This window comes from Scyliorhinus canicula, chromosome 28, assembly GCF_902713615.1.
Source record: "Scyliorhinus canicula chromosome 28, sScyCan1.1, whole genome shotgun sequence".
In the NCBI taxonomy this organism is placed as follows: domain Eukaryota; kingdom Metazoa; phylum Chordata; class Chondrichthyes; order Carcharhiniformes; family Scyliorhinidae; genus Scyliorhinus; species Scyliorhinus canicula.
The window spans coordinates 16,070,400-16,090,204 of NC_052173.1; the positions used below are offsets into that span (position 1 = coordinate 16,070,400).

The 19,805-nt window shown below is 50.1% G+C and overlaps 1 protein-coding gene across 8 annotated transcripts in view; it reads left to right on the top strand.

The window, feature by feature from the left end:
* LOC119958175 (RNA-binding motif, single-stranded-interacting protein 2-like) overlaps positions 1-18,803 on the top strand; it is a 244,387-nt gene extending 225,584 nt beyond the window's left edge. For 4 of the 8 annotated variants that reach the window (XM_038786513.1, XM_038786514.1, XM_038786516.1 and 1 more), the window contains exons 8-14: positions 3,571-3,617; positions 4,309-4,402; positions 6,867-6,917; positions 7,557-7,712; positions 9,868-9,948; positions 16,232-16,319; positions 18,711-18,797. In XM_038786513.1, the coding sequence (XP_038642441.1) occupies positions 3,571-3,617; positions 4,309-4,402; positions 6,867-6,917; positions 7,557-7,712; positions 9,868-9,948; positions 16,232-16,312 (510 nt within the window). In that variant the 3' untranslated portion in view covers positions 16,313-16,319; positions 18,711-18,797. Of the gene's footprint in view, positions 1-3,570; positions 3,618-4,308; positions 4,403-6,866; positions 6,918-7,556; positions 7,717-9,867; positions 9,949-16,231; positions 16,320-18,710 lie in introns of all 8 variants that reach the window. The other 4 variants (XM_038786517.1, XM_038786519.1, XM_038786518.1 and 1 more) reach the window with 4 other exon arrangements.
* The last annotated feature ends 1,002 nt before the right edge of the window (positions 18,804-19,805 follow it).

Below are 19,805 nucleotides of genomic sequence, written 5' to 3' on the forward strand. Positions count from 1 at the left end.
GACCATAAGACATTGGAGCAGAATTAGGCCACTCGGCCCATCGAATCTGCTCCGCCATTCAATCATGGCTGATATTTCCTCATCCCCATTCTCCTGCCTTCTCCCCATATCTGGATCAGCACAAGAGCTAAATCGTTGGCTTTGAAAGCAGGCCAGCAGCATGGTTCAATTCCCGTACCAGCCTCCCCGAACAGGCGCCGGAATGTGGTGACTAGGGGCTTTTCACAGTAACTTCATTTGAAGCCTACTTGTGACAATAAGCGATTTTCATTTCATTCATTTTCATTTCATATCCCCTGATCCCCTTTTTAACCAAGAACCTATCTATCTCTGTCTTAAAGACACTCAGTGAATTGGCTTCCACAGCCTTCTGCGGTAAAGAGTTCCACAGATTCACCACCCTCTGGCTGAAGAAATTCCTCCTCATCTCTGTTTTAAAGGATCGACCCTTTAGTCTGAGATGGTTTTTCGTACAGTGGAATCATCCTCTCCATGTCCACTCTATCCAGACCTCGCAGTATCTAAGTTTCAATAAGATCCCTCCCGTCATCCTTCTGAACCCCACCAAGTACAGGCCCAGAGTCCTCAACCGCTCAGTGCAAGTCCTCCACCTCGATCATAGATCATAGAATTTACAGTGCAGAAGGAGGCCATTTGGCCCATCGAGTCTGCACTGGCTCTTGGAAAGAGCACACTACACAAGCCCACACTTCCACCCTATCCCCATAACCCAGTAACGCCACCCAACACTAAGGGCAATTTTGGACACTAAGGGCAATTGATCATGGCCAATCCACCTAACCTGCACATCTTTGGACTGTGGGAGGAAACCGGAGCACCCGGAGGAAACCCACGCACACACGGGGAGGATGTGCAGACTCCGCACAGACAGTGACCCAAGCCGGGAATCGAACCTGGGACCCTGGAGCTGTGAAGCAATTGTGCTAACCACTACGATACCGTGCTGCTTGTCGGGTGAACCTACGTTCACCCAAACTCTGCGGCATCCTCTAATTCACAGCACATCCCGTTCACCCATGTGCTCGCTGACCGCCATTCTGACAGGGTGTCAATTGTAACATACTTTCAAATCCCTCCATAGCCTCGCCCCTGCCTATCTCTGTAATCACCACCTGCCGCTCGGAGAAATCTGCCGTCCTCTGAGCATCCCTGATTCTAATCGCTCCACCATCCAGCCGCCTGGGCCCCAAGCTCTGGAATTCACTCCCTGAGCCAATCAGCCACTCCATCTCTCTTCACTGAAGACGCTCCTTAAAACCTGCCTCTTTAACTGAGCTTTTAGTCACCGGCCCTGTTGACTCCTGTGACTCGGCGTTAAATTGTGTTTTACAGCAGTAAAGGCGCTATTTCAATGCAAGTTGTTGTTGTTTGCCTGACAAGATTCAGAACGCAAGGGGCTCTCGTGGAGAGTGACAGGGGGCTGGACCTCCCCCAGTGTGGCACTGGGGTTTCCACTGATCACAGAGCTCCCAGACGAGGATCTCTGGCACAAATTGACTTTGTCGCTGTCTTTGAGCGGAGCAGGGAAGACGGAGATGGGAAATCACCAAATCTCCCTGCTCCTGATCGCTGGCCTCGTACGTCAGTCTCGGCACCTGCAACAGGGAAAGATATGGGGTCACAGAGCGTTGGTGGTGATTATGATACCACCACATGCGAGGAGGAATAGGGAGGTGACTTATTCCTTGGAAGTTGTAAGTCTGGGTGTGGTAGAGGAACAAAGGAATATCTGAGCACCAATACATCAATCACTAAAGGTCGTGTCGCAGGTTAGAGACCATAAAAAAAAAACAAGCATGAGGTTTTATTTCTGGAGGGGTAGAATTGAAAAGTAGGGAGGTTATGTTAAACCGATATTGAACCTTAGTTAGGCCACACTGTACACCGATCCAGTCACTATATTAGAAAGAGGCACTGGAGAGGGTGCATAGAGCCACCATTTTAATTGGAAAAAATGAATTGGGTATTCTAAATTTAAAAAATAAATGAATGTAGAATACCCAATTCTTTTTTTTCCAATTAAGGGGCAATTTAGCGTGGCCAGCCCACCTATCCTGCACATCTTTGGGTTGTGGGGGTGAGACCCACGCAGACACGGGGAGAATGTGCAAACTCCACGCGGATAGTGACCCAGAGCCGGGATCGAACCTGGGACCTCGGCGCTGTGAGGCAGCAGGGCTAACCCACTGCGCCACCGTGCCGCCCATAGAGAGCATTGACAAGGATGATCCCAGAACTGTGTGGGTTTACATATCAGGAAAGGACGGACTGACTGGGTCGCTACTCTCTGGAAGAAGGAAGAATGAGGTGACCTCACAAGAGGCTTTTTTCATTCTGAAAGGTTTTCGATGAAGGGGATCCCGAGAGAATGTTTCCTCTTGTGGGCAAGAGCATCACTCGAGATCGTCAATGTAAGATATTCAGCAAGAAATCTGGGAATTCAGGAGAAACCTCTCCACCCAGAGAGTGGGGAGAATGTGGAACGTTGAAGCGAATAGTGTAGATGGATTTAAGAGAAACGAGACAGAGATAAGGAGAGAGAGAAATAGAGGGTTACGAAAGTGGATTTCGAGGAGGAAAGGTGGGAGGAGGCTTGAGTGGCGCATAAACGGCAGCATGAACTGGATGGATCGAATGGCCTGTCTCTGTGCAATATATCCAATGTAATCCATGGAACACGCACTGTATTTAGTTGTGCCACGCTGTCCATATGTGTTACCGTGACAGCAAATTAATTTGGACCACATGCAGGCGACCACATTTTCCACAGTCCGTGGAGCTGGTGCTGCACTGCACTTCTGTGGTGAAATCCTTCCCAAAGATTCACAATGTTTGGGAACAGTTATAGGCAAAGAGAGGGATACTCAAGACAGAGCTGGATGCAGTCGGTTAGGGTTGAAGAGTGGATTTAAATCTTCTGGGGTTTTGCTTAATTACCGTTTCGGGATTAAGGGCTATTTGTGCACAATTTTCCCTCAGAAATTAAATGGGTGGCTGAAGTCGTGAGGGGGGGGGGGGCACGGTAGTACAGAGGTTAGCACAGTTGCTTCACAGCTCCAGGGTCCCAGGTTCGATTCCCGGCTTGGGTCACTGTCTGTGCGGAGTCTGCACATTCTCCCCGTGACTGCGTGGGTTTCCTCCGGGTGCTCCGGTTTCCTCCCACAGTCCAAAGATGTGCAGGTTAGGTGGATTGACCATGCTAAATTGCCCTTAGGGTCCAAAACAAAAAGTTTAGGTGGGGTTATGGTGATAGGATGGAGGTGTGAGCTTAGGTAGGGTGCTCTTTCCAAGGGCCGGTGCAGACTCGATGGGCCGAATAGCCTCCTTCAACACTGTAAACTGTATGATAAGTCCATGATAGGATCGATGATGCTGGGGTTGTGGAAGGCAATTAAGTCGGTAGGGTAGAATATATGATGGGTTGGACTGCAATAAAGTCTGTGAAAGTGAGAGATGGACCGAATGGCCGCTTCTGATTCCACTTGTGGTTGTTTTTTTGCCAATGAGAGGATTGTTCAAATAAATACCTTAATATATTTATCCTTTCAGGGCGCAATGACACTGACATATGACCCAACGACTGCTTTGCAAAACGAGTAAGTAGCTTTGCCTTACTGTGATCACTCCTCACAATGTCCTTTTCAAGTTCTCCCACCCCTTTAGATATCTTAACTCTGACACCACCTATTCTCCTGGCTAAGAGAAGGGAGAACGTACTGGCTTCTGCTCTCCGTGGTTTATTAAATGCCGCCAGAACACCCAGATTCTCTGAGGCGATCCTTTATGTCGGGAATCCCCAAAGGAGGAAGGATTTTATTTTCCTTGGTGTTCCACCGCATCTATCCCTGACGGTGCGGACTATTTGCCGGGGTTCAGTGCCATAGCAGCCAGCTGCCCTCCCAAGTCCCTCGCCAAAGTGACCACTCTTGCATTGACCAAGATGGTGAAGATCGTGCTTCTGTGACCTTTGCTCCCATGGAGTGCCCAGGTCGCAGAGGTGAGGAGCAAAGGTTCCACAGGTCTCGGGGGACCCTTTTTCTCAACATTACCAGGGGATTTCCAGGGCTTTCCTTGGGGGGCCATATTTGGATGGAGGCAATATCCTTTCCAGGACCAAACATGGGTTAAACAAGCGACGGGACCCTTGGGATGGGCCCGACTTTCCCATAGTTGCAGCCAAGCAGGATTAGGGTGGAAATGGGAAGAAACATGGAATCAAAAGGAAGCAGCAAAACAAATATATGGTTAACAATGACTAAAGCCTGTCTCTGTCCTTTTTTGCTCTAGATTTTATTCCAGCCCCTACAGTATTGCTCCGAACAGGATGATCGCACAGACATCCATCTCACCATACATCACCTCCCCTGTGTCCTCGTATCAGGTGAGTGTTTAAGGATGACCCCAGAACACTTTATGTGTAATGAAGGCCTCAGGCCTCTCAAGTGCAGGCTGGGTCGCCAACCCTCCAGGATTGACTTGCAGCCTCTAGGAACTGGAGATCAATCTCATGCTAGCAAACCCACGAGAAAGATCAGAAGAGCATCAATAAAAAAGAAAGGATTTTGTTTGCATCTTCTTTGAACACTTCCATTTAGACTGGGTGTGGGGGAAAATGGATGTTTGACTGTCAGCCAAGAATCATCCAATCAGTTGACAGAGTCTCTTTGCTTTCCAATTGGCTGTGGGAAGGCTGTGTGGGCACTGGTATTGGACGATGGTGGTCCAATGGTAGTGTGGGGTGGGGTGGGGGTGGGGGTGAGGGTGGGGGGGGGGGGGGTGGGGGGGGGGGGGGTGGAAGGGGGTTGGCAGCAGGAGGTCATGTGATGAAACCTCCACGAATGCAGCCAACCAGATTTGGCCACCCTGGAGATTGAGAAGTGCAGGAGAGAGCGTGAGGCAACTCTTTTATTTTAACGATTGTGGATATCTTTTCAAAATGGGTTCTACTGTTTTGAGAAAGGAGCAATGGAGGTGAATTGCAGTGAAGACATTAAAGGAAGAACATGTCTTGAGGCGGCACGGCGGCGCAGTGGTTAGCACTGCTGCCTCACTGCACCAAGGACCCGTGTTCGATCCCGGCCCGTGTGGAGTTTGCACATTCTCCCCGTGTCTGGGCGGGTCTCACCCCCACAACCCAAAAGGGTGTGCAGGGTCAGTGGATTGGCCACGCTAAATTGCCCCTTAATTGGAAAAAAAGAATTGGGTTCTCTAAATTTAACAAAAAGGAAGAACATATCCAAAACACTTAGAGACCTTGAATTGTGCCGTAGGATCTTTAACATTGAATGGGAGAAGGAAGTGGGCCCCTCAGTTCAGTATTTCATGGGAAAGATGGTACCTCCAACAATGAGCGCACTATCCCAAGGTCGCACTGCATGAAGGTGTCGGAGGCAAATGTGGGATGGGGTTTGTCTCAAACTTTCTCAAGAATGTGAGAGGACTATTAAAGTCGCCATAGTCCCAGATTCCCACAGGCTGCGTCCCCCTTTGAGGGGGAGAGCTGACTGGTGGTGGTTTAACCTGAGGGTCACCACACCTCAGGCAAGGGGCAAGGTTGAGAATAACGGTACGGGAATTGAACCCGCGCTGTTCGCCTTGCTCTGCATCGCAAACCAACTGTCCAGCCAGCTGAGCAAGGCCGCCACCACCATCCTCCCCACAGACCCAGCCAGGATGATGCAGGCCTCCCCCATTGTGTGGGGGAGGGGGGGAAATTGCAGTCATTTAAGGGCCTCAAATGGTCCAATTGATGCCTTCCATGCCTTGGGTGAAATACCCAGGGGTTAGATGGGGGCAGGTAGGCATCGGATGCAATGCTACTACTGTGGTGCCCTAGTTTCCAAATCCCCCCCACCTCCCTCCCCCCCCCCCCCCCCCCCCCCCACCTTCCTGCCATCCCACCCTTGAGAGGCATGCTAAAGTGCCCCTTAATTGGGAAAAAAGGAATTTGGTACTCTAAATTCATTTTTAAAAAGAAACAAAAAGAATAAGCGGGGTTTAGTCTCTGAAAGGCAACGGGGGAAGGAGTTTGCCTCTTTTCTGAAGTATTCCCATTACCTCTCGTCCCAACTTGATATCAGAGCTGAGGTGGGCAGCTGAAGATTTTGAGCACATTATACCTCAACATAAGGGTGACATGTTGGGCAGTGGTTAGTACTGCTGCCTCATTGTAGCACGGTAGCACAGTGGTTAGCACAATTGCTTCACAGCTCCAAGGTCCCAGGTTCGTTTCCCGGCTTGGGTCACTGACTGTGCGGAGTCTGCACGTTCTCTCCGTGGCTGCGTGGGTTTCCTCCGGGTGCTCCGGTTTCCTCCCACAGTCCAAAGATGTGCAGGGTTAGGTGGATTAGCCATGCTAAATTGCCCTGAGGTTAGGTGGGGTTACTGGGTTACGGGTGGAGGTGTGAGCTTAAGTGGGGTGCTCTTTCCAAGAGCCGGTGCAGACTCGATGGGCCGAATGGCCTCCTTCTGCACTGTAAATTCTATGATTCTCTGGTGCCGAGGGCCCGTGTTTGACCCTGGCCCCGGGTCACTGCCCGTGTGGAGTTTGCACATTCTCCCTGTGTCTGCGTGGGCCTCACCCCCACAACCCAAAGATGCGCAGGACAGGTGGAATGGACACGCTACCCTGGGGGAAAAAAATTGTGTACTCTATTTTTGAGTTAAAAAACTTGAGTAATGATCACCTCTCAATCTGTACTTCAAAGTGAAGTCAACTTCCTTTTCCTGCTCTGTGTTAGAATATCCTCAGTTCTCCTCTCTCTGGCTCAGTGTCAAAGTTTGTTGGATATGTTTTACTCAGTTGAAGATGCTTCATAAATAAAGTCTTTGTTGAATATTCTCAGGTCCACAGCCCATCATGGATGCATCATCAATCGTACCTTATGCAGCCTATGGTAAGCTTCCCTTATTCCTTTTTGTCTTTCCATTTTATAAAACAAACATTGCTCCTCCCCCGCCCCCACACGGCGGTTTTCCTGGCAGCGGAGGCAGTTCGCCATTGGCCATCGGTGGCATCGCCCGGTCTTGCAGTAGTCAACGGCCATTTGCACACAAGCCAAGGAACCTGTCGGCCAACGCAGCCGGAAAACCCACCCCGGGGAATTGGGAAATCCAGGTCCTTGAATATTGCTAAAAGAGAGACATGTTGCTGAAGCTTCTCATCCCCTACACCTCAGGACAAACACAAGAATGCCAAATGTCAGAGGTAAAAGGTGCTGATTCATTGACACGTTGAATTTAATTAGCTCAGGCATTGTCACGGAGAAAACAATGGGAACTAAAGCTCCCCAAGCTGCTGGGTAATTGAAAAGGCCTTGTCCAATCACAATCAACCTGCCAACCAATCAACACTTTTCCCCTGTGGTAGAAATTATTGTGATCCTTTGAAGTTTGGCATTCTCCGGCTTTGAGTCAGGCTCCTGGCCACCTTTAATGTATGCCCCCCCCCCCCCCCCCCCCAATGTGAGTTACTGCCTCCAGGAAATTGGACAAATAGAAAGCTCAGACCAGTTTGTGATGCTTGTCTTTTGAAGGGAACAGTAATAACGCCTACGATGGACCACACCATGTCTATCCAACCCACATCGATGATGGGACCATTAACCCAACAGCTTAGTCACCTGTCCCTGGGCAGCACAGGAACGGTAAGTGCTGCCTACACTGGTAGTGCTCTGGGATCATGGGGAAAAGTAAGTGAGTACATAACTAACCTCAAAGCAGTTCCTCCTTCTTCATTGTAAATCAACGCTGCTGCATTAGTCATTGATTGTGAAAATCTCAGGTTCGAGCCCGGCTCTATGTTGGATGGTCTCAAACTTCGCTGCTGGGGGCCGCGGAGGAGAGGGGTGTTGAAATCAGCCTGACAGTGCATGGTGTGGGCCTGGCCATGGCTATTGTCATTAATTGGTCAACTGGATGTTTGACCGAAGTGAGAAGTCCAACCAGATATTTTCTCTCCCTGACACGCAGACCCAATTTATTTGCTAATTTGTTCACGGGGTGTGGCGTTTTATTGCCCATCCCTAATTGCCCTTGAACTAAGTGTCTCGCTTGTCCATCTCAGAGAGCACTTGAAAATGAAATGAAAATCGCTTATTGTCACGAGTAGGCTTCAATGAAGTTACTGTGAAAAGCCCCTAGTCGCCACATTCCGGCGCCTGTCCGGGGAGGCTGGTACGGGAATCAAACCGTGCTGCTGGCCTGCTTGGTCTGCTTTAAAAGCCAGCGATTTAACCGAGTGAGCTAAACCAGCCCCTTATGTCGGCCAGACCAGGTAATGTTGGCAGATTTCCTTCCCTAAAGGATATTCGTGAACCAGATGGGTTTTTACGACATTCGATTCATGGACTTTTAATTCCAGATTTTTATTGAATTGAAATTTCACCCAGTGCCCTGGAGGGATTTGAGCCCAGGACCTCAGAGCATTACTCTGGGTCTCTGGATTATTAGCTCAGCGACAATCCCACTACACCACCGCCTTCCCATATCGCCTCTTGCAGCAGCCACCATGACAAAGAGAAACTACCTCAACATAGAGAACAGGTATCAAACTGGGATCTTCTTAGTCCTGACTACATGGCTCAATTGTACGCTTAAGTAATTGAACCAGCAGGGGTTGTGGGCGGAGAGGTGCTTGTCGATTTATTTTTTTTAAACAGGGGAAAAGGCCATTGGAAACCCACAACTTGAAGTGTGACCCTGACTAAGTTGCTGAAATTCCCCCATCTGATTTGGACAGTTGAGGGTTCAAGATCCACTGCAGAGACTTGAGTGCATATTGCGGGCCGACCCCACCCCAGGGCAGTGCTGAAGGAGTGCTGCACTGTCAGAGGGTGCAAGTCTTTCAACGAGATGTTAAGATCAAGGCCCCAGTGTCTCCCTGAACCTGTCCCAAGGCGCTCATTAAAACCAACCTCATGGACCGAGTTGGCGTAATATCCCCTGGCCTGGCCGTGTCGGATGTTCTGCTAAAGGTGCCATGTTAGTGCAAGTTGTTGTTGTTGTCACCACCAGTGCATGCTCCCCTGGTGACAACAATTCAATGCGAATGAAAGCAGACCAAGGCAGGCCAGCAGGGCGGGTTCAATTCCCGTACCAGCCTCCCCGAACAGGCGGCGGAATGTGGCGACTAGGGGCTTTTCACAGTAACTTCATTTGAAGCCTACTTGTGACAATAAGCGATTTTCAGTTCATTTTTTCATTTCATGAAGACCATGTACAAGTGAGCCATGTTAGCTGTACCCATGCAGCTGCCTCTATCCAGTCAGTGAGGGGGCATCAGAAAGTACAGGTGAATTGTACCTCAGCTGTTACTGTGTGACCCCAGGGAATGTCCCTCAGTGTGGCTCTGTCCTAAGTTAATTTATTACAGCTTGCATAATACCTTGCCTTCACCCCCACCCACCCACGGGTACCATTTATATTACTTCACTCTATTGGTAGTGAGCCAATATTTTCATATCATAATTAGATTAGAATATGGTCACCCAGGCGACCAAAACCAACGGAGAGGCTCAATGTGCGATCTTGCTTTTTAAATATCTGTCCCCTTTTCCCACTCACCAATATTGCCAAGTAATTCATTGTTTATGACGCTTTTTCCCGAATGTTTCTGGGGTATTTGATATGGTGCCATCTTTCCTTTGACCTTTTTTCTGGAAGTGTTGGTATCTTGTGGGTTTTATTGGGGGCTGAAATTAGACCGGGCAAGTGACTAAGGAGGCATTTTTAATTTGGTGCCCCCAATGGGCCCAGCAAACAGTCACGGTGTATCTGCGGAGGTTGTCTGTCGCTTCAGTTTGTTGTGATGCTGGTAATTAATTTGTTTCTGTATCTTTTCCCCAGTACATGCCTGCCGCCACAACAATACAAGGGACATACATTCCCCAGTACAACCCAATGCCTCCCTCCAATGTGTCTGTCGAGGTAGGTCCCTTGTTACTCAAAGCTTGCTGTTATTTCATGTAGACTGCAGGAGGCCATTCCTCCCAGCATGTATGTGCCAGCCCATTGCCTGAGCAATCGAGACTGCTTCCCCTGCTATGCTCAGTCCCCTCCCCTTCTTCAAATATTTGGGTGGCACAATTGCACAGTGGTTAGCACTGCTGCCTCGCAGCGGCAGGGACCCGGGTTCAGTTCTGGCTTTGGGTGACGATGTTGAGTTTGCACATTCTCCCCGTGTGTGCGTGGGTTTCCTCCGGGTGCTCCGGTTTCCTCCCACAGTCCAAAGATGTGCAGGTGAGGTGGATTTGCCAGGCTAAATTGCTCCTTAGTAACCAAAGGTTGGGTAGGGTTATGGGGTTACAGGAATGGGGTCGGAGTGTGGGCCTGGGTATGGTGCTCTTTCAGAGGGTTAGTGTAGACTCAATGGGCTGAATGGCCTCCTTCTGCACTGTCGGGATTCTATGATTTGCCCCTTACAAATATGCAATGATCTGTGTCTCAAGTGCACCTTACTCCAAAGACCAGAGGCCAGCATTTTTTGCCCATTCCTTGAAGGGAATGTCTCGCTCGACCATTTCGAAGGGGGCAGTTCAGAGTCAACCCCATCGCTGTGGGTCTGGAGTCACATGTAGGCCAGACCGGGTAAGAACGGCAGATTTCCTTCCCTAAAGGACATTAGTGAACCAGATGGGTCTTTGCAACAGTCGACGATCGTTGCCATGGTCACCATCACTGAAACTAAATTCCAGATTTATCAATTGAATTTAAATTCCATCAACTGCCATGGGGGAGGGGGATTTGATCCCCTATCCCCAGAACATTAGCCCGGGTCTGCTGGACTACGAGTCTAATTCATTCATTCAAGAGATGTGGGCTTCACTGGTTAGGCCAGCATTCACCGCCCAGCCTCAATACCACAGCACCACCTGCTGACATCCGAGGTCAACCGACCTTTTAAATGGTCCGTTAAATTGTCCGACCTGCCCGTGTTGATTTGCGTAGTGGCCGCGGTCAGAACTTTTCCCCTCTCGTTTCTCATCTCGGCGAATCTACATAATGCACACTCTCTTAATGTCCTTTCCTTAACACCCAGCTCACATCAGTAACTGGGCCAAAGGCATGTTTTGTATCAATTGATCATTCCTTCTTCATTCTTGTACCCGGATGCTTCTATTTCTGAAACCCGGAATGCTGGCGGACTTCTCAGCATCGACCTCTAGTCGCATTTTCGAACAAAGAACAAAGAAAAGTACAGCATAGGAACAGGCCCTTCGGCCCTCCAAGCCTGCGCCGACCATGCTGCCCGTCTAAACTAAAATCTTCTCCACTTCCTGGGTCCGTATCCCTCTATTCCCATCCTATTCATGTATTTGCCAAGTTGCCCCTTAAATGTCACTATCGTCCCTGCTTCCACCACCTCCTCCGGCAGCGAGTTCCAGGCACCCACTACCCTCTGTGTAAACAAACTTGCCTCGTACATCTCCTCTAAACCTTGCCCCTCGCACCTTAAACCTATGCCCCCGAGTAATTGACCCCTCAACCCTGGGAAAAAGCCTCTGACTATCCACTCTGTCTATGCCCCTCATAATTTTGTAGACCTCTATCAGGTAACCCCTCAACCTCCGTTGTTCCAGTGAAAACAAACCGAGTTTATTCAACCTCTCCTCATAGCTAATGGCGAGCAGAATTGAACACTATACTCCAAGTGTGGCCTAACTAAGGTTCTATACAGCTGCAACATGACTTGCCAATTTTTATACTCAATGTCCCAGCCAATGAAGGCAAGCATGCCGTATGCCATCTTGACTACCTTCTCCACCTGTGTTGCCCCTTTCGGTGACCTGTGGACTTGTACACCTAGATCTCTCTGACTGTCAATACTCTTGAGGGTTCTACCATTCACTGGATATTCCCTACCTGCATTAGACCTTCCAAAATGCATTACCTCACATTTGTCCTGATTAAACTCCATCTGCCATCTCACCGCCCAAGTCTCCAAACGATCTAAATCCTGCTGTATCCTCTGACAGTCCTCATCGCTATCCGCAATTCCACCAACCTTTGTGTCGTCTACAAACTTACTAATCAGACCAGTTACATTTTCCTCCAAATCATTTATACATACTACGAACAGCAAAGGTCCCAGCACTGATCCCTGCGGAACACCACTAGTCACATCCCTCCAATTAGACAAGCACCCTTCCATTGCTACTCTCTGCCTTCTATGACCTAGCCAGTTCTGTATCCATCTTGCCAGCTCACCCCTGATCCCATGTGACTTCACCTTTTGTACCAGTCTGCCATGAGGGACCTTGTCAAAGGCCTTGTCAATTGCCCTACCTGCATCAATCATCTTTGTGACCTCTTAGAAAAACTCTATCAAGTTAGTGAGACACGACCTCCCCTTCACAAAACCGTGCTGCCTCTCGCTAATACGTCCATTTGCTTCCAAATAGGAATAGATCCTGTCTTGAAGAATTATGCCCAGTAATTTCCCTACCACTGACGTAAGGCTCACCTGCCTGTAGTTCCCTGGATTATCCTTGCTACTCTTCTTAAACAAAGGAACAACATTAGCTATTCTCCAGTCCTCCGGGACATCACCTGAAGACAGTGAGGATCCAAAGATTTCTGTCAAGGCCTCAGCAAGTTCCTCTCGAGCCTCCTTCAGTATTCTGGGGCAGATCCCATCCGGCCTTGGGGACTTATTCACCGTAATATTTTTCAAGATGCCCAATACCTCGTCTTTTTGGATCTCAATGTGACCCAGGCTATCTACACACCCTTCTCCAGACTCAACATCCACCAATTCCTTCTCTTTGGTGAATACTGATGCAAGGGCTTTCCAAGGGTTATGGATTTGAACTTCCTCCAGAGGTTATCTTCTCCAAAATGTTTTACCTCGTGGTTCTCTGAATTAAACTCCAACCTACCACCAGTCATCCCATTGCACTAAAAAAGTCAGTCCAAGACAATGGGATTCTTTTCAAAGTTAGCATCGCCTATCAACACCAATTTGGGGATTAACCCAGTGGTGGCAGTGTGTTAGCATTCACTCAGTGATCCCAAAATTGCAGTATTCACAATGTAGACTGGAGCAACAGACAGAGGCTGCACTCCTTCCTTGGTCCTGGAGTGGGATTTGAACTTGGAGCTTCTGGCTTAGAGACAGGGATGCTCCCCACGGCGCCACAATACTGCCTCAGATTGACTATAGTACGGTTTAATCATCTCCCTCTCAATGGCCCAACCTCAAAGCATTTGGACAGGATTCTCCCCTACCTGGCAGGGTGGGCGGTCCTGGTGCTGAGGCATGGCGTGAACCTCCGCACCTTCAGGGGCGAGGCCGGCGCTGGTGGGGTTGGCACCGTGCCAACCGGCGTGGAAGGGGCTTGGCGCCACGCCAACTGGTGCCGAAGGGCCTCCACCGACCACCACCAGTTGGCGCATGCACGGGAACGCCGGCGTGTGCTGGCTTCATCCCAGCGCATGCGCAGGGGGGTTCGTCTCCCCACCGGCCATGGCGGAGGTCCACAGCAGCCGGTGTGGAGAGAAAGAGTGCCCCCACGGCACAGGCCCGCCCGCGGATCGGCGGGCCCCGATTGCGGGCCAGGCCATCCTTGGGGGGGCTCCGGGCCCCCCCCCCCCCCCCAAGGACTCTGCAGGACGCCCGCAGAGCCAGGTCCCGCCGGTAAGTACCAGGTCTAATTTACTCCGGCGGGACCGGCCAAAAGCGGTGGCACTCAGCCCATTGCGGGCCAGAGAATCGCCGACGGCGGGGAGGGGGGGGGGGGGGGGGGGCGCTGCCAGCGGCCGCCAAGCGGCGCGCCGCGATTCCCGCCCCTGCCGAAACCCTGGTGCCGGTGAATTCGGCCGCCGGAGGGGGCGGGATTCACCCCTGCCCCCGGCGATTCTCCGGCCCGGCGGGGGGGGGGTCGGAGAATCCGCCGAATTCCTGGATTACACACCCTCTCGGCCTTCCTGGCTGAATATTGCAGGCCTGTATTGAATTATGCACAGTTATACTGCCTCGGAAAGCAGTTAACACTGGCTAAACTGATTTCATACAGGCAGCTGATAGACCTTATTCACGTTGCTCGAGGTGGCATGTTAACCTCAACCTCGAGTGGAGGAGGCCGCTCAGCACCGTTGCATCAAGGAGTGGTTCCTGGCACATGGCAAACTTGCCAGGTGGTAGGATAGGAGAGTGGTCGTTTAAGCCAGTGGCCCACCTCCTCGTTCTGCCATGCTGTTCGTTCCTTGCTGCGCCTGTCTATAAGTGTCACACAACCATTGGCATGAGTGATTCAGGAACCAGGAGATGTAAATGGAGCTTTACAGCAGAGCTGCTTAATTTGGCCTTTGCTGATGTCACTGTATCCTGCATAAGGATCCTTCTTGTTTATTTCCTTATTTCCCATTTCTTTTATTTTTGCCATTACTTTTTTGACCCCATGGATGATTTATGGGCATGATCTTTAAGGCAGCCTGTGCCTTTAATTCAAACAGAAGATTCCAGAAGGCCATGCTGGTTCAGACTGGTGATTCCAGACTGGCCGGCATCGGTGTTGACTCGGTTTGATTGATTTGACTGATAGCCAATGAATTGGCCCAAACGGCTGCGCCCTGCCCGGTAACAGGTGGGGATTGGATCTGATCCCACTGGAATGTTTTCAGAGTCACGAGGTTCCAGTTTGTTTTCCGATTTGATTCCGGCAGCCTGGATGAAGGGGCCTAGCTAACTCTCTCCAAAAAGAGCCAGCTAATCCTCTCCGTAAGGCCACTGTGAGGGCTGTCTCTCTCTCTCTCTCTCTCCAGCAAGTCTGGGTGCCGTTCTCTTGAGACTGCGGAGGCCTGAAGTCAAACCACGAGCTGAGAGCAAGGTTTGATGTGAAGTAAGGGGGGGGGGGAAGCCACCACAACATCCGCAGGCAGGGATGCACTGCCACCCGGAAAAGTGAATCGCAATGTCTCCAGAAAGATAGAGGCCTGAATGCAAACTTCGAGCTGAAGGCCCACTTTGATGAGAAATAAGGTGTCTCCAGGAAGCCTGCTGCCTGTGAGCACCTGAATGAATGAATCTACAAAGAAGACCATTACCGGCTGAAAACCAAAGACTCAAGTCTGCGAGCATGCTGTGAAGAAAGTGTGCCAAAATAACCACCATCTGAAGCAAGAATCTTTTGACCTTCATCTTATTATTTTTTACCCCTTTCCACCCCTCTGTGTTTGTCTGTCTTGTGTGTGTGTGGGTAGAGGGTGGAACAGTTAAAGTGGGTAGTAGATATTAACTTGTTGTTAACCAGTTGTATTTACTGCATATTTCATGATTATCCTTGTTATAAATAAAATTATTGGGCTGGATTCTCCGATTTGAAGACTAAGTGCTGATGCCGGCGTGGGAACACCGTTTTACGTCCGAACAAACGGTGCAAAAGCTGCACCAATCCTCCGCCTGGTGTGGGGCTAGCAGGCACGCCACGTGAAGCCCCCAGCTTTACCTGCGGATACGGCCCGGGAATTACCGGGTCCATGACCATGCATGCGCACGCCGGCGGAGTGCAGCGGCCTGCCGTGCAATATGGCGCCCGCCGCGTGCAGACCGACCTGCCAAAAACTGCCCCCTTGTAACCAGCCTTGCCAATTCCCCGGCCAGCGGAACGGCTCCCCCCCCCCCCAACCCCAACTGTGGTGGCGCTGGACGCAGTCCGCAGCCGCCACGTGGGGTCCACGGGAAAAAAGAAAGGATAAGTGTTCCACGCCGCCGGGATCTCGGCCCATCAGGAGCGGAGCATCGGGGGAGGGCCTCAGGTGACGTCCTGAGGCCGTCCCAACGGCGTGATATTTGAGGGGGCGGAGCATCGCAAAAGCAACACCGCACCCCCCCCCCTCCCTGATTTTGGCACAAACGGGGATTCTCTGGCCTATGTCGGCGACCAGAGAATCCCGACAACTGTGTTGAAACTTACAAACCTGGTGACTGTAATGATTGGGCAGCCAAGGGCCAAAGACTTTGGGTATTTTTCTAAGAATTCTTGGTTGATTCACTTGTGTTGTGACTGTGGGCACATGGGGCTGGAATTGACCTCGTCCTAGTCCAGGTAACACCTGGAATAAGAATGTTGTGTGTGGGAGGGAGGGAACACAGGCTTTGTAACTCCAATTATTCATCAGATCGTTCAAAGTCTTCATGGCCGGTTTGTCAAGCCTTTACTGTAAATGCACCTGGAAAGCTTGTGTCAAAGCTTCATGTTTCCCGTTACAGGAACCCAGTGGCCAGCAGCAGCAGGTTACTATGGAAACATCCTCTGAACATGCAACCTATTCCTACCAACACAGCAAATAAACTTGAGGTAGGAAGTTAATCCTCTCAGTGGGGAATATCTTTATCCTCTCATTTCTGTTCCCTGTGTTAAACTTCCTCCTGTCCGACATTGCCTCTGTTGCTGATGCCACTTTTGATGCCATCTGCTCTGAACTATGCGGGAGGGGTCTGGTCTTCCAGTTTCTTTGCCCTTGCCATGGCATGGCTTGCCCTGTGCCTTCCCAGTGCCAGGGCAGGGATTTTATATTGGCTAGCAATGTGACATTCCTCATGCCCCCATTATTACCGACCTCTGGCCAAGAGGCAAGGAATGATGGGTACAACCCTGTGTTTGAATGCCAAGTGATTTGTCCCAAGGATCCAAGAATCGGGCCAACCTTTTTTTTCCCCCCGATTAAACGGACGGACACTGTGAATACGTCAAAACTGGAGGAAGGGGAAATGGGACTTCGAGAAGGAACAAGATCAATCGAGAGAACAGGGAAATGGGATCCTAGATGGGAAGTATACAAAAATCAAGTGGAAATAGGCGAGAACATTCAGTCTTCGATCATTCAGTCTTCCAATTCAGAACTCAGCACCTTGAAGATATGCATCTGTAGATTCCACTAAAATCTACCCTAAATACCACAACAAACACCAAATCCACAACCATCCTGTTGGGGGACAGGCCCTCTTTAATAGAAAGAAAGAGTCTTGCGTTAATATGGGGCGGGATTCTCCCCTACCCCGCGGGGTGGGCGGTCTCGGCACAGGGGAGTGGCGTGAACCACTCCGGCGTCAGGCCGCCCGGAAGGTGCAGAATCCTCCGCACCTTCAGTGGCTAGGCCGGCGGCAGTGGGGTTGGCTCCGTGCCAGCCAGCGTCAAAGGGCTAGGCACCATGCCAACTGGCGCCGAAGGGCCTCCGCTGTCCGCCGCGAGTTGGCGCATGCACGGGAGCGCCAGCGTGTGCTGGCATGATCCCAGCGCATGCGCGGGGGGGGGGTCGTCTCCGCACTGGCCATGGCGGAGGTCCACAGCAGCCGATGCGGAGGGAAAGAGTGCCCCCTCGGCACAGGCCCGTCCGTGGATTGGTGGGCCCCAATCGCGGGCCAGGCCACTGTGGGGACCCCTCCGGGGCCAGATCCCCCCGCTCGGCCCATCGCGGGCTGGAGAATTCGGCAGCCAGCGGGGGCGGGATTCACGCCAACCCCCGGTGATTCTCCGGCCTGGCGGGGGGTCGGAGAATCCCGCCCCAGATGTCTCAAAGTACTGTCCAGCTACTGAAGTGGAGTCACCGTTTTTTTTGCGATGTTGATTGGGGGATAAATTTCAGACAGGACATCGGGGATAACTTCCTTGCTTCTTTGAAATGGTGTCTTTCATGATCTTTCCCATCTACTTCAGCATGCAGAGGGGGCTGAGGTTTAACATCTCATCCATAAAATAAGACAGCACCTCTAATAGCGTAGCACTCCCTCAGTACTGCACTCGAGTGTCAGCTTCACTTTTATGCTCAAGTACTGGAGTGGGATTTGAACCTGGAACCTTCTGATTCAGAAGTGAGAGTGCCATCCACAAAGCCACAAATGACATTAAGTGCAGATTGTTTTTTTGTTATGGGCAATACATGGATGGAAAAGGCCATTCTTCAGGTGATGAAGATACTTAGGGCGGGTCGCGCTGAAGCATGTTTTATGGCGGCGGAGGGAGATCGCAGTTGGCCTCTGGTGTGATTTTCTAGTCCGGCCGATGTCTATGACATTTTGTTGGCTCTCCCGTCCTGTAACTGGGCAACCTGCCGCGTGGGGGGTTTCGGTCGCCTTCAGCGATACCGGAAGATCTCACCGGCGTACGAGCTGGAAAATCCCGGCCCTAAGAGTGACTTGCACCGCACTCCAATATTCCTTCCAGATAAACCAAAAACAAATCTTTGCAAGGTCGTGACAAGGGCAAGGACAGGCACTCACTGTCGAGACTCGCACATAAACAGCCTTGTGTATGTCTGCAGTAGTCACGGGCTTATGGAACTCCACTAGCCACCTATATGGCCTGAGTTCAAATCCTACCGAAGGTAAGTTATGGAATTGATGTCAATTGGTCTGGTAATTTGTGGGCCGGCCTAACAATAATCCGGAGCTGCCGGACTGTTTTAAAAAAAAAATCCAAATGGTTCATTAATGTCCGACAGGAAAGGACTGCCTGGCTACCCGGTTTGGGCCTACATGCTGGAGCTGCACAAAGCCCTCAATTGTGAGGTAAATAATCCTTCTAAACGCGGGCCTATGACCGCAGGGCAACTAGCGGGTGGGATGCGCAGGCCGCAAACAGCAGAGAAAAATTGGAGGGAACCTGGGGGTGAGGCTATGTCGAGGACAGCAAGGAAAAAAAGTGAACTTGCACAGATCTATTTTTAAGTCTCGTTTCCTTTTGTTCCAGATGCGAGAGTGAAACGGTGGAAGAATCGGCTCTCCTGAATCGGGGTGTGAACCAGAAACCAGACTGCTCTGGAGGGGGGGGGGGGGGGGGGGGGTGTGGGGGGGGACAAAAAAAAGAGAAATTTTTGCACAAGATTTGGAAAAAAAAAACACACAAAAGTTTTTCCTTTTATTTGTAAGACATTCAACAAAGAAAGAAAAAAAAAACACAGCTATTTTGATAAACTTTCTACTTCAGTTAACCAGACATACCAAACTCGGTGGCAGAATCTGTGGAAAAGAGGTTTATTTTGATATGGGAAAGAGAGCTTATTTTTTTGAAAGTGCAACTATAGCAAATCATTATTTAAGCATTCTGAAACTGCTCAGAGTAAGAGAGGAGAAGATTACACATCAAATGTCTTTTTAACCGTGATTAGTTTTTTTTTGTTTTGTAAAAAATCCAGGTTGATTTGAGTTCAATTCTTCACGAGGTGGAGTCCATGACCTTGTACAGTTGCGACCTTAACAATGATTTCTGTTGTTGCCATGACGATGCTGTAGAGATTAGTGCGGTTTCGATTTTCTCCTTTTAATGTCCTCTATGGGAACACTAACAGTAAAAACAACTTTAAATTACAGGTATTCTTCATCATGTTCTGATATACACGCCCCGGTTCCCCATTTTGCGCGTTTTGAGTCAAAAAGGCATTGGCCTTGGATTGAGGTGATTTGTCCTAACCGATGACTCTCTTCAAGTGTGGCTTCAAGGATTGTGTCAACCGCCCTTTTTTTGTCAAGATTGAAAATGGCTCTTGTTCCAAGCAAATCAAAATGAAAGAGTCGTACAGCACAGAAGGGTACCATTCGGTCCATCATATCTGTGTCAGCTCCTTGAAGTATCTCTCCAATTCCCCTTTTAAAAGTTCTTATCAAATCTGTTTCCACCTCCATTTCAGGCAGCGTCTTCCTGAACACCACAATTCGAGGTGTGTAAAACCAATTCACCTCATCTTAATTCTCCTCATCTCTCTAATTCTCCTCATCTCCCTGCTGAACTCCAAGCCCACTAAAGCTAAATTGGTACACTTTAGGGCGAGAGCCAAGAGCTGGTAAA